This window comes from Arvicola amphibius, chromosome 2 (genome assembly GCF_903992535.2).
Source record: "Arvicola amphibius chromosome 2, mArvAmp1.2, whole genome shotgun sequence".
Classification (NCBI taxonomy): domain Eukaryota; kingdom Metazoa; phylum Chordata; class Mammalia; order Rodentia; family Cricetidae; genus Arvicola; species Arvicola amphibius.
This window is the reverse complement of record NC_052048.2, coordinates 7998851-8013897: the sequence shown is the minus strand read 5'-3', so window position 1 is coordinate 8013897 and position 15047 is coordinate 7998851. Positions and strand designations below refer to the sequence as shown.

Below are 15047 nucleotides of genomic sequence, written 5' to 3'. Positions count from 1 at the left end.
TTTCAAAGAGTATATGCTCACTCCATACATGTGAGGTTGTCACTCGATATCAATCTTAGTGTAATATTTTTATGAGATTTTGTGGGTGCATTCCAGATATTTTAGCTAAAAACAGGCAAAACAACAACAACAAAAAACAAACAAACAAACAAAAAACCAGAAACCAAATCCTCAGTGAACCCTTAAACTTCTTTCATTTCACTTATTTGGGGTCATTTCTCACAAAACCCCCTGTGACATTGGCAGTGTCTTAAAAGAATGTGTGATAAATATACATACGGCGTCATCGGGTGTCTCCAACATGGCATTCAGCTCTGCTGTTTGTCGTGTTTAATTCTCAGAAAACTCACCTGTTCTATCTTCATTTTACAGAAGGGAAACCTGAACCTTTCAGAGGCGAGGGAACTTGGCTAGGGTAGCTTTTCTATTAAATATCTTAGTTGAGGAGAATAATTTAATGTTTATATGTTGCCTAAAGTAAACCTAGTGTGAGCTCAGAATCTCCTGCGGTTAAGAAAATACTTATAAATATTGCTCAAAACCTAATTTTTGACTACTTGTTATCCACTAGTGACTGGCAGAACTGTTTACTAGAATAAGGGGTTGAAATACATAGCATATATCTGAACATGATTGAGATTTGTAGTTATCATTGAAGGCATAATAATGTAACTAATCAAAAGGCTTGTAATCTATCTGCGTACTATGATGTCTTTGTTCCCAATAAGACACCCATAGTACATTATTATATTTTCTTGATTGTTGATCTCTAAGACCACAAAGCACTCTTCAGCCACGGACTCCAGGGGTCATTGTAAGATCCAGGCCTGACCTTCTGGGCCCATACTGCAAGGGTGCTCACCTCAGGGCGTTGTTTTGCCCTGATTAGTTGACTGTTACCACACACTGTTTGCCAGTCTCCTTGGTCTCCTGGCTTTTTAAATACTTTGTTGACTTATTGAAAGCTTGAATCTTCGCTTGAGCTGACCTTTTTGTAGGGCAGCTCTCATTAGCACTGCTGTCTGCACTGTCAGAGGCTCTCAGAAGGCGTGACCTTGCATTCCAAACGTGTTCGAGACAGCGGCATCAACTCCCCCGGCTACTGATTATTATTCATGCGTGTGCATCCACAGACACCCATTCTGATTCATAAGATCCCAGAACTTTAAGTCTGGGTAAGTTTTTAAAAATTCAAGTTTTCAGTTTCCTAATTTTCCTAATAGTGAAACCAAACCTTTAAGCCCTAAACTGACTTGATAAGTAAACTAGATATTAAACGCACACTGTTTTAGTTAATGGCCATCGAATGTGTGCTTTTGATAATCTTTCTGACTTTATGATATAAAATGCTTTGATGCTGTAAAGACAGCTCAATGGCTAAAGGCATGTGCTGCTCTTACAGAGGACCCGAGTTCAATTCCCAGCCCTCACTTGAGCAGTTTACAACTTGTAACTCTAGCTCCAGACGATTTGACATCCTCTTTAGACCTCCAAGGGCACTTGCACACTTGTGACACACACTCACACAGACACATAAATAGAATTAAAATTGAGAAGACACTTTTATCATGCCAGTTCAACTGAAAATTGAAGAAAAATAAAAACTAAATGATCTGAGGTCACAGACTTGGGCACTCGGTAAAACAGGCCATGAGGTGCCCACCTCCACTTTCCATGACATCTGCTCTCTGGCCCTGGAATCACCTCAACCGTGCACTCCAGAATTTCAGAGAGAAGCTGAGGCATTTGGTTAAAACATTTGCCAATAAATAACTCGTGCAGGGGACAAAGAGATAAGGCTCAGATTCCAGGTCTGCCTAAGATCCCAGTTGTCTATCTGTCAATCATCAGACCTTGAATCTGTGCCTGGCAGTACACTGTCACCTTCCTGTTATGCCTGTCTCGATCCATGTCCTCAGAGAGGGAGCAGAACTCGGACCTCTCAGCCTCTATATTCCACTGCACCCCGAACAAAGTTAAACTTCCTCCACCTCTGTCACCCAGGGGAGGCTGCTCCATGAATTCTGATGAGCTAAAAGGGCATTGCTGCCATGCGGTTGTTAGCTGAAATGTAGAGATCAATATCTTTCATCTTTGGGCTTCAGCGAGCTTAAAAGAAAGGGGACAAGTGGGGCCGGTGGGTGCTTTACCTTGTCAAGCTGGTTGTAGAAGTCAATATTTGCTGCACAGAGATACCGCCCAAGCAGTGTGGCATGGGTTGTAAATATTGTGGCGATGGGAAGTTTCCTGGCACGGGAAAGGACCAGCCCAGTTCCAGCCTGCCATTCATGGAATTGGGCAATGACATGTTTGCCGTCCACGTGGTCTGTCACCTGCATCAGGAGAAAAGCCTTTAGTGACTGGTGTTGCTTGATCTTGAGCAGAGGCACAGACATGAGGTGACAAACCGTATCCCTCTTAAAGGGGTCTAAAGAAGCATGAGGACTGAGCAAGAGGAAGGAGTCACTGACTCATGTTTTTATATCTTATGTCTTAATCCTCCCTTTTAGTAAGGGATCAGGTTTATTTTTGTATCCACAGAATAAATATAAATATGATTAACAAATAATAAATATCAGGTACTCTGTTAATAACTTGGATAAACATGACACAGACAGCAATATTCATTGAGTAACTGACTCAATAACAGTAGTAATACTTTGGAGGAAATCAAGGGAATCCACAGAGTCTACCCATGTGAGCTTCTTTCACACCCAAACCCCTGCATGTGAATATACCACACACCAAACATGTGCACACCACACACACAAACACACACACATACAGCCACACACCAAATATACTCACCTAACACACAGAAATACACCTTCACAGTAAGTACATACATGCCACATACATACAATAAACACAACACACAAATACACCTCACACCAAACACACACACATACCTTCCCACATAAATACACGCACTCACCAAACACATATTTACCACATACACGACACACACACACACACACGCACACACACACACACGCACACACACACACACATGCGCGCGCACACACGCACACAAACCCCTACACCAAAGACATCCACACTACACACAATACCACATGGCAGCTGGTCTCTAACTTGGAGCCATGGCTCAGGCAGGAAGACTGTAGAGGAAGAGTTGGTAGCACTTACTGGTACCATGCGACTGCATATCTGTCATTACAACAGACTTTTTCCAAATCACTAACCTGTCTTCCCTTCTACTACTACTAAGAAGCTGCCTATCCACCTTCTCCAGTCAGCCCTTGGTGAGTACTGCATAGGACTTCATCAGACAGGTGTATTAAGGGTAGCACCATCACAATACTATGCCCTTAGCTCCCTCCTTATTTGGGGTCTCCTTGCTTAAGATCTGACTTTTGTTAGGCGTAACCATCTGGAGGTGATGAGAGGCACGCACGGAAATCCTGCTACCGTGCTTTGAGAAGGTAAAAGACTAGAGGCTGGCCCCATTTACGAAACTGGCTTCTGGTGGTCTTCCTCTGTACATCTCTAGACTAAAAATTTGCTGTTAAGGACTCCTCAGTAGCTGCTGAGGCCACTTCAGGCCTTGGTGAATAAAGGAAATATCAAGAAGTCTCTCTAGGTCCAGCTGTGCTCATACATAGACAAAATGGACTGTTTCAAGTCTTTTCTGTTGCCTAAAATTTATATGTATTTTTCATGACATATCTCTTTTATGCATATATTTTGCATAACTTCTATATGAGCAGGCAATATAGCTGGGTGTTTTATATGCATGACTTCATTTAAATATTCCATGAGATAAGTATTAATAAGTATTACTATTTTGTTGCAAAGGTTGGTAGTTAAAGAATGATAAATATTTCCTTGACATCATTTTTAAAACGCATTATGACAATCAATAGAAGCCTTATCTCCAAATTCTTGAGTCATTGCTGGATCCTCAATGCAGAAGGTTGCCCTCTATTATGTCATTATATGGCAAACTGTACCTCTTTTAAGAACCAGGCAGTTAAAGACCCAAATATAAGCATGTCGTTGGCTTCTCGGTCATGATGAGGAATGCCAACGCTACATGCTTCCCAGAAGTCACCCTTCCACCTGTCCAGGTTCCATGCTGAAGAGCTGATGTCAAAAAGCACCACGTAGGGACTCCCTTCTATCAGCCATCTTCCAAAGTACACCTGATACGGAAAGAAAACATAGCCAGTGTTTCTTTAAGTAGAACGTAAGAGAAGAATGTGCACTTGGGCTTGGAAGATGTAAACATTATTTGCAGAGGGTTAGGATTTGAATGGGAAATGTCCTCTATTGACTCATTTGTTTGAACACTTGGCCCCAGCTGGTTGTACTGTTTGGAAAAGTTGTGGAGCTTTTCGTAGGTAGAGGCCCACTAGAGGTAAGCCTTGGATTTTTGTAGGCTGTCCTGCCTGCTGCCCTGGCTGTCCTGCCTGCTGCCCTGGCGTCTTCCCTGCCACGACGGAGAATATCCCTCTTCACCTGCAGGGCGAATGTGCCCGTTCTCTCTCACTCTTGTCAGAGTGTTTTTATCACAACCAAGAAACTAGGAGGCAGAACAATGGCAGACCAAGGGTTAATGTGAAATCGTTCTCCAGAGACAAAAGTGTATCTATCAGACTCTATCTTTCCGGCTACCACGCAGCTCCCAAATCATGACACATAGACTTACCATTAGTTTTGAATGCTTGGCCTAGCATAGGCGCATTTCTGACAAGCTTGTTTAACTTAAATTTTAACCTGTTTGTCTTTATCTACCTTTTCCATGGGGTTTATAACCTTTCTTTCTTCTCTATATCTTAGTTTCATGGCTTATCAATGTCTGGCTGGATGATGTCTGCCTGCCTTCTTCCCTGGTTATGTCCTGTACTCTCTCCTCCTTCTCTCATTCTTCATCCTTCTTTTTTTTCTATTTGAGCCTAGCTTTCTCCTCCTATTCCCTCTAGCCTGATAGCCTTGCCTATACTTTCTCCTGCCTAGCTCAGGTGCCTTAGGCAGGCAAGGTGAAACAGATGTAACACATCTTTACCTAATTAAACACACATCCTTACATTGTTAAACAAATGCAGCATAAACAAAAGTAACACACCTTTACACAGTTCAAGTAATATTCTGCAAATATAGCATATCTGCCTAGTTAAAATAACATTTCATAACAAGTTCTTATTTTAAATACCTGGAAGTTTGTATTCTTTAGAGTTTTCTGTATATAAGATCAATGCCATCTGAAAAATAGTGATAATTTGGCTTTATTCTTTTTAATTTAGATACCCTTTATTTCTTTCTCTAGTCTTATTGCTCTAACTAAGGCTTTTAAAACAAGGTTACATAAAAATAATAAAATTTGTGTATGTTTTTTGTTTTAGAGCTTAGAAAACTTTAAGCTTTTGGGTCACAAAGGTACTAACTGACTCAATGGATGAATTTCCAACTAAATAGCTATAAGAATGGGGTATTTTTTTTTTATCAATCCCTAGCCCTTGCTTGGTGCTTGGGTCTACTATGAGCTGAACAACCTCTAACCCATATTCACCTCCAACCCGATGATATTCCATCTCAACACCTCCCAAAGCAATGATGCTAGCTAAACACAGACTAAAATTGTTAACCCAAACTATAATTTTTCTCCTGTGAATTGTTTCTCAGGTACTTGTCAGCATGGCAAAAGTGTGACTTACTCATCAAGCTACACGGAAAAGAGTGGTGATATCATCTGACACTTGAGCTTGAAGTTGGAGGGAGCACCCATTTATCTGTGTCATCTACAAGTTCCGCTCTTCATTAAGTGAGGTCATTTGAAAGTCAGGTGTCCGGATCATATAATTTCTGCTTTTCTGTCCCTTGTTATCTTCTTGTGACTGAGTTCATAGATACTGCATTTAATATCATATGTGAGAAGTATCTTGCTATGTAATCCAGTCTGGCTTCCAGTTTGGAATCCTTCTACTTTAGACCATGAAGTGCTGGGAGGCCAGGCATGTGGCATGACTAGTCTGGGCATTTTGCCTGAATGTATGTCTGTGTGTCATGTGTTTCTGGCTTCTAAGAAGGCCAGGAAAGGCGGTTGGGTCCCCTGGAACTGACATAATAGACTCTTCTACCCTAGCTTCCTTCTGATAGGGTATTTTATCTCAGCAATGAAATATATTATTTCACTTTCTGCAGCTGTGAGGTTCTAACAAGGGCCCCTGGCGTCATGCATGCTAGGCAGTAATCTACCACTGAACTACATTCCCAGCCCTGTCACAGCAAAAGAAAAGGAACAAATTCAGAAGCCATTTGACCAAAAGTATGCACTTAGTAAACTGGTATTGAATAATGTCATCAACTCCTATGACCTAGCCCCACTTTATGTACAACTTTCTTAAGACTGTCTCAACTCTGAATCTTCCTGGGGCTCCCACTCATTGTCCTGTTAGAGAATCTTAGCCTTCACAAGGTGCCTCAAATGCCCTCTGTGTAAGAACAATCACTGTCTTTCTTGCAAATCTTCTCTTCTTCCTAAGCTAGGCTGATGGTCATCTCTGGTGAGTTGTCGGAATGTGTGTATGTTGTTTGCTGGTAACAGTTCATTGAGAGGTATAGAGGGAAGGGACAATCAGAATCTTTTACCTGGCAGCCGTGTTTGTTCATTGCATCCATGGCTCTTTTGACAGCATCGTTGGTTGGTTCACACTGCTCTACTTGAGTTTTCATATTATGTTCAAAATATGGACCTATCAGAAAGTAGTTTTCTCCCCATTCATCTGCTGTTGTTTTGGCCTTGGTCTGAATCACAGTGTAGATGCCCCCAACTGTAAAGGAGAAACCGTTCTATATTATTCCAGTTGGTGATGCAAGAGACGAATTACTGTCTATTACTGTACTATCTAAAGTCGCATTCCATTTAACCTTTTTAAAGGGCGTGATTTAAGGTGTTTTGAAAAGTTCAATGTTGGGCCCATTCTCAGTCACTTGAGGAGTTTCCCACAGGTCTCACAGAACACTACAGGGACGATCCTGTGTTTATTTCACAAACAAGTAAAGCGAAGCCTGGAGAGACTTCGCGATGGACCCGTCATCACACAGGGCTTGGGATTCCAGCTCAGTCTGACTCCACAACCTCCAGGCAGCAAAGTAGGATCATACCACAAGACATGGAGCAACAAATGGATGGGCCTTTGGAAGTCCCTAAGGGGAGATAGGTACAGGGGGAAAATGAGCAGTTTCGTGAAAAGATAAATGGCATTAGGTTTCACAGGGTGTGATGATGGAAGGTTTTTCTCCTTGTGGTCTCAAAAACCCACATGGAAAGCAAGAGCCCGATGAGATAGTTGGGGTTTAGCTTTCATAAAATTTTAAATTACGTTATTATTTTTATGTATGAGAGGTGCATGTGTGTAATAGCACATTTATGAAGACCAGAGGACAACTTGCAAATGTTGGTCCTCTCCTTCCACCTTGTGGGTCCCAAGTTTGATTGCAGGCACATTTATCTGCTGAGCCCTCTTGTTGTCCCTGGGTAAACTTGTGTGTATGTGTAGAGGAATGCATGTGTGCATGTATATAAGTCTGCATGTGTGAATGTATTTGTATGCATATGCATGTGCATGTGTATGCATATGTGTGTCTAAATGTATGTATCTATGCCTATGAGTGTATGTATTTGTGTGTGCATGTGTGCATATGTACATGTATATGTGTGAATGTGTGCATATGCATGTTTTCTAGATACTTTTGGAATGACAAATGTAGTGTGGAGCTGTGGGCTGCATTCCTGCCCGGCTCCCAGCCGCCGGCTAGCTTAAGCCCCAAAATAATTACATGGAAACTGTATTCTTTTAAATACTGCCTGGCCCATTATTTTCAGCCTCTTACTCACATCTTGACTAACCCATATCTAATAATCTGTGTAACACCATGAAATGGTGCCTTACCGGGAAGTTTCTAGCTTACGTCCATCTTGGGCTGGAGCTTCATTGCGTCTGTCTTCTCTCTCAGGAGAGGCACGGTGGTCTGTCTAACTTAGGAGAGGCATAGCATCTGACTGAGCCATCTACCTCACTTCCTTCTTCCTGTTCTGTCTACTCCGCCCACCTAAGGGCTGGCCAATCAAATGGGCCAGGCAGTTTCTTTATTAGCCAATGGGAAGCCTCCATCAGACAAAAAAGAGCCATGGCTTTTTTTCCCCTATTTTCTAAATAACCACATTTTTATAGTGTGTGTGACATTTCAGTACTTGTACATTTTGCAGTGTTGAAGTCAGGGTAAGCGTGCCCATAGGTAATACTGCATTCAGTGGAGAGACTCTGAAAGTTCTCCCTGTAAGCTCTGTGTAAGAAAGTGCTCATAGAGTTATCACTTCTCTTCAGTGTGGTGACAGAAGCCCATGCCAGAGTAGCATGACATGAGAAAGAAATGACCAGTTTCCAAGCTGGAGAAAAGAAAGTCAGATTGTTGCTATTTGCAGATTACATGATCTTCTATCTAGAAAATCTACTAGAACTAACAAATCAGTAGAGTTATAGGATTAAAAGTCCTCATGCAAAAGCAGTAACATTTCCATAGGCTAAAAGTCACTTGCCTGTAAAGAAATCAAGAAAGCATTCCTATTCACAATAAAATAAAATTTTAACACTTAATACCATCAAAACTCACAGCAACCAGCAAAAGAAACAGTTGACAGAGGCAGCAGAGACTTGCGCAAGACAGTTTGCTGAATATTAGTTTCATAAAGAATTAATATCAAGAGTATGTAAGAAACCCAGTTCAATAGTGACTCATCACCTCCATATGGTGAGCAGCAGACCTAAATGAACATTTCTCTAATAAACAGTTGTTTCTGCATCAATCCCTGGGTCATCTGGAAATCTGATAAAAAAAAAAATACCAGGTCCTCTTCTCAGAAAAAGTCTTAGATTAGACCCAGACAGTAAAGAGTTTGCCATGCAAGCATGAGGTCCTGTGCAGGGTATTGCACCCTCACATGAATATGCAGGGTCTTGTACAGACCCACACGAATAGGCAGGGTATTGCACAAACCCATGCGAATGTGCAGGGTATTGCACAGACCCACGCGAATAGGCAGGGTATTGCACAGACTTATGATCCTCACAGGAGAGATGGATGGGCAGACACCTAGTGCTCTCTAGCCAAACAGTCTAGCCTTATCAAGCCAGTGAGAGCCTGTTTCAAAAATCAACCCTTACAGCTGTGTACCAAGAAGCTAATACATCAGTCCCCAGTGGATATTTCCAAACACAGACAATCTTGGTTAAAATCAGTGGTCAGAAAACAAAAAAAGGCACGAATGTTCTATAAGGAAGGGGGAAGATGATGGGTGGGAGAGAGAGAAAAGAGGGTGAGAGCAAGAGTAAAAAGAAAATATGTGAACAGAATTGTTAAAGAACAAATTTAATTGATGAAAAATGTACATCAGAAGTGAAGGACAAAACAATGCAGGAGATTTGGTACAACTGGAGATTATCATGCGTAAAACAGACCAGACTCAGGATAACAAAACATTACACGTTTTCCGTCATCTGTGGATCTTATGTTTATCTTAAGGTAATAATTTATTGGGAATTTCACAATCTAACCCTGACTAGCCTCTCATCTCTCCACAGACTCCTATTTTCTCTCTCAGGTCTGTAAACAGAACATACTGTGTATATTGGTTTACACACAGTGAGTCTTGGGGAGTATAGTTCTCACACACAACACTGAATTATTGCCTGCTTCACCATCTTTGCCCAAAATGATTCAGTCCATCGGTCTCAGCACAGACGTCTCTCCAGTAGATAACTTTCCCTTAACTCTAGAGTAGGCTGGGAATTTGACTCTAACCACCAGCACACAGTACAAGTCCACAACCTTGTTCTTCTGCCCTCACACCCATCACAGTGGGTTAGGAAATGAAGTCATGACCATCTTCCCACAGAACCTGTGCATGTCAGAGGACTGAAGAAATTCTGCATTGTTCAAGACAGTCTATTCTCCCAGTGATTGACAACTAGTAGACACTTGATGCTTTTCATTAAATAGCTGGGTAGTTGTAAGAATATGCAAAAACAACAATTTGAGGCTAGTGTGGACAAGTAGGAATGGTTGTTTCAGGGCCTAAGCATAATATATAATAACTGTGATTCCTTCTCCTTCTGTATTTCCCACATTCATGTCATTCACTGGAAAATGCTGGCACTGAAGAATTATTTCCCCCCCTTCAGATGTCTTTTGTGAACTGGAGAGATGGCTCAGGGGATAAGACCACTTGTTGCTCTTGCAGAGGATTTGATTTCATTTCCCAGCACCCATAACCATCCATAACTCCATTTACAGGGGGTCAGACGCCCTCTTCTGGCCTTCATGGACACTTTGTGCACATGGTAACCTACATGCAGGCAAACACTCATACATATAATTTTTTTGCTTTATTTATTTATTATGTATACAACATTCTGCCTCGATGTATGCCCGCACGCCAGAGGATGGTGCCAGATCTCAGTACAGATGGTTGTGAGCCACCATGAGGTTGCTGGGAATTGAACTCAGGACCTCCAGAAGAGCAGCCAGTGCTCTTAACCTTTGAGCCATCTTTCCAGCCCCCATACATATAAATTTAATAAAAAGGAAACACTTTATAAAATTCTTGTTTTCTTGGCTATGAATACATCTCTCATCCTCCACAGATCGCTGTAGGACAGCCAGAGTATGCTGTATTCATTTTATTCATGAAGTACTGATATTTAGATATCGTAAGGTTTTTTTAACCCCAAAGCCTCAAAAATCTCTAATATTTGACAGTAAGTCAAAGCTTTTTCATCTATGAAATATTTTCATGACAGTGGATATTTTAATAATTAATTGTTATATGGATTTGGAAGAGGCAAAGGTGATCTTTCCAACCTCTGCCATTTGTGAAGTCACTGGGTGTCCCCATGTGTCCTTTCAGCTATGAAGTGTGTGTGTGTGGGGGGGGGGGGGTCATGATCTCAAAGACGCCTCACATCATAACCACAAACTGCACAGGACTACAGCCTCAAGCTAGGTTTTTCAAAGGAGCTACAGTAGCAATGAGTTGTCAGGGAGGGCTGGAATTACTATCTATCTAGATAGAACTTTAAAAATTAGATTGAAAATATTAAATATATGTTGAAGATGTCAGCATGAGTTGATGGCAATCTAAAGCCAACTAATAGGGGCTGAGAGATGGCTCAGCCGCTAAGAGCATTCGCTGCTCTACCTGGGTACAATTGCAGCTTTCAAATGGCTGCTCACACTGCAGTTCCAAGAGGACAGACGCCCTCTTCTGGCCCTTTCTGCACATGCAGGCAAAGCATTCATACAGTACATAGAAACAAAAATAAATAAAATGTTTAAAAAATAAAAAAAAGTCAGTTAAACATGTCCTATATGCCAGGAACCTCCCTAGAGACAGAGATCTACACAAATGTCACATAGGACCCACGGAACTGCAACTTTCATGAATGATCACTAAGGCCCCATTCATGTTTGTTCAACGGAGAGAAGAACCCGGCTGGTGTCAAGGGCCTGTGCGCAGCTCTTCAGGACTGATTCCCAGCACTAATTCTCCCCATCTTCCCCTTCCAAAAGCTCTCTCACTGAATTCCTGCCTACTCTACAGAGAAAAACCTTTCTTTCATGGGACACCTGGATTCATGTGTAGTAGAAGTGGCCCGGTTCCCAGGAGCCCTGGAGAGAAAGAATTGGTGACCGGAAAGGGGCATTTGAAAGAGCTGTGCATGTGACATTCACCTTCTCCGTGCTAAGGTGGGATCCTCTCTGCTCCTCCTTGCTAATACAGAGGAAGAAGAGCTGTTCTCCAAGCGTCATCTGGGCGCTTCTAAACAGAAGAGCCTACTGTTAACCCTTCTTTTTATGTATTTTCTAAATACATACTAGAGAACTTTGGACAATCAGCATGAGGTGGAAACCAGGACAGAGTTCAAATACAGCTATGTGTGTGTGTGTGTGTGTGCGAGCGCGTGTGTGGGGGGGGTGCACGTGGTGCACTTGTGTGCCCATGTTCCCATGGGTGCTCGTGTGAGGGCGTAAGCACACACACAGGGAGGCCAGAGGTCAACAGAGGCCTCTTTCTCGAGGCTTTGCTTTTTGAAACAGGGTCTCTCAGCTGCCTGGAGTTTAGCAGTTCTGCTAGGCTGACTGGCCAGTAAGCCTCTGGGGTCCACCCATCCCCACTTCCCCAGCCCTGGGACATCAGGCATGTGCCACCAGACCCAGCTTTTTCAGATGAGTTCTGAGGGTGAAACTCAGGTCGTTATGCTTGCAAGATTAGCATTTTACTGAGTGAATTATCTCACCTGCCTCGGCAAATATAATTCTACCTCTGACACTACGCTGACTCTCAAAAGGTCCAAGGAAGAAATAGAATCCCCATTCTCGGGTCCCATCTTCAAATTTCAAAGGCCTGTTGTTGCCGTTCACCCATCCGTCTCTCTGCCTGGTTTTGTATGATCTTGGAGAATTCAGCCTGTTAATCAAGAGTTCCGTGCCAGGTGTGACGGCACACACCTTTAGTCCCAGCACTTGAAATTCTGTGAGTTCCAGGTCACCCATGAATAAACAGTGACCCCCTGTCTCAACACCCTTAAACTAGACGACCTCAATCTACAGGAACTGGTTTCCACATAGTTTTATAACTATCTGTATTAGAAAAATCATTTAGGTTGATTTACTCCATTTTAAAAGCATTTTGCTTTGCTTTTTTTTTTTTAACCAATTTTATTTTTTTCCCTATTTGGTATTGTCTATATATGCATAGAGTTGGAGAAAGGTTAATTTTATCCTTCTTAATTGAACACAATTTAAATTAAAACCTAATACAATCTTATCCTGAATTTTTAGAACATTTATTGAATTTTTTTTGTTGTTGTTGTTTTTTTGAGACAGGGTTTCTCTGTAGCTTTGGAGCCTGTCCTGGGACTAGCTCTTGTAGACCAGGCTGGCCTCAAACTCACAGAGATCCACCTACCTCTGCCTCCCGAGTGCTGGGATTAAAGGCATGCGCCACCACCGCCCGGCCCATTTATTGAATTTTTTATAGAAGCACTAATAGTATAAAGAGCTAAGCTATGTATTGGTCCTGACCACATACAGCTTTTCATCTAATAAAAGAATTGCCTAATTTGCTTCTTATGCCAGAGGAAAATGCTCAAACAAACAAAAAATAACTTTTAAATTCCTATTTTGTCATGACATTAATTTAAAATGTTAGCATAAACGTGTATATTTAGCCACCACCACCCTGTCCAGTTCTCTCCTCCTTCACCTCGTGAGTAGGTTTATGTTTTCATTACCTGTTGAGAAAAAGTTAGGAGCTCTGCAGGCGTCTTCAGATCCAACTCTGCCCCACTCTCTGGCATTTCATTGTCACTAGGGTCACCCGTGTCTCCTAATCTGTGTTCCTCCACACCCAGCACAGGCCAGTGTTAGGGGCATTACAAACCTTTGTTGGTCACCTCCCAAGAGACTTCAAAGAGCAGTAAGTCTTCGACGGGGAGTCTTTCGGCTTCCCACACAGGGAGCCCACTCAGGGAAGTCACAGATAAGGACCGGCCTCTGAGCATTCTTCTCCCGGCCTCTGGTGCCTTGGGGAACCTGTTTCAGCTAACTGAAGTCGCAGGAGTTGAGCACGGAGCACAGGCTAAGAGGTGACAGCCTTGGGTTCTGCTCTGCAGGCCAAACTGGCAAGGTGAGGTCACATGAACTCGCAGCCGGATGAAGCTTGCCCAGCTCCTGTGCTGCTGCTTTTCGGGGCACGTCTGGAGAAGGCAATACCCACAGTTAAAATCCACACAGACACCTCCCCTCCTCCCCCCCAAAAAATCGCAAGTGAAACCTGCTTGTTCACAGCGGGGCAGGCAGCCAGAGGACAGACTGAGTGACAAGAGTCCAGCCCTTTAGCCCCTGTCCTTTAGACCTAACTCCTACTGGAATAAGTGCTCCCTAGATACAGTATTTCATCATCTGCAGACACAGCATCTGCAGACTGTGGGGCAGCGGGCACCTTGCTGCGGTCTCCCCTCCGGCTCCCCGAGTTGTACTCCTCCTTATGTCACTCTCTATAGACAAATTGCATTGTGCTGAGAGCCCGACTATTGAAACGCCTTAATTACTGTAGTTTTTCCTTATACAAAAGCATAAACCACCGTGCTTTTGTGCATAACACAGAGGAGTGCAATTTGGGCTGTTTGATGATTGTCAGTCCCCATCTTAGCGGCAGAACAGAAATAAATTTTAGTTACATTTGTAGATTTTAAATGTCAGGTATTGTGGGACTGATAGTATTTGATAATTTGGTGGACAGGAAAGTATTCAAATATGAGAAAGTTGCAAAAGAAGTTAGGCTCTGAACTTTCACCAGGATTGCATCACCAGTAAATGCCATACATATATTGCTTCTCCCTGTGTTTGTCAGTGTGCAACCATGTGTGGGACAGTGTGCTTATTCATGCATACAAATACATATTCGGACACCCCCACCACCCACATCCACAGACACTCACAAGTATGCTCAATTTTAAGCCATGTACTTTACAGGGTTTTTTTTTTTTTAAATTTACTGTCAGCATGTCTATATTACTATGCTTTTCTTCTTCTTTATGAAGATTTTCTATTTATAACTTCCCCAAATACTCTTTTTGTTTGAATTTTATGAATTGTCAGGCCAGTAAGACCACTCAGCAGATAAAAGAGCTTGCTGTCAAGTCTGATGGCCTAAATTTGATCATTGGACCCACATGGTAGAAATAGGTAGCCAACTCCTGCAAGTCATCATCTGACCTTCATATTTGTATTGTTGCACATGCATATAAATACACACATGTATACATGAACACACATACACACATGCACATACAAACACACTTGCACACAATACACGCATGAACACACATAAACACATACACACACATGCACACATACACACATGCATGCACATGCACAAATGCACACACTACCCTCAAAAAATGTAATAGAAAAATTTAAAAATAGAATTTTTGAAATTCTCACAAAACTACTTAATTTTTAAT

At 42.2% G+C, this 15047-nt stretch overlaps 1 protein-coding gene across 1 annotated transcript in view; it reads right to left on the bottom strand.

The window, feature by feature from the left end:
* Gys2 (glycogen synthase 2) overlaps nt 1-13822 on the bottom strand; it is a 36289-nt gene extending 22467 nt beyond the window's left edge. The window contains exons 1-4 of the mRNA XM_038321040.1: nt 13463-13822; nt 6610-6791; nt 3972-4163; nt 2151-2333 (exon numbers count right to left, since the gene is read on the bottom strand). Of these exons, the coding sequence (XP_038176968.1) occupies nt 2151-2333; nt 3972-4163; nt 6610-6791; nt 13463-13583 (678 nt within the window). The 5' untranslated portion in view covers nt 13584-13822. The remainder of the gene's footprint in view (nt 1-2150; nt 2334-3971; nt 4164-6609; nt 6792-13462) is intronic.
* Between the last annotated feature and the right edge of the window lie 1225 nt (nt 13823-15047).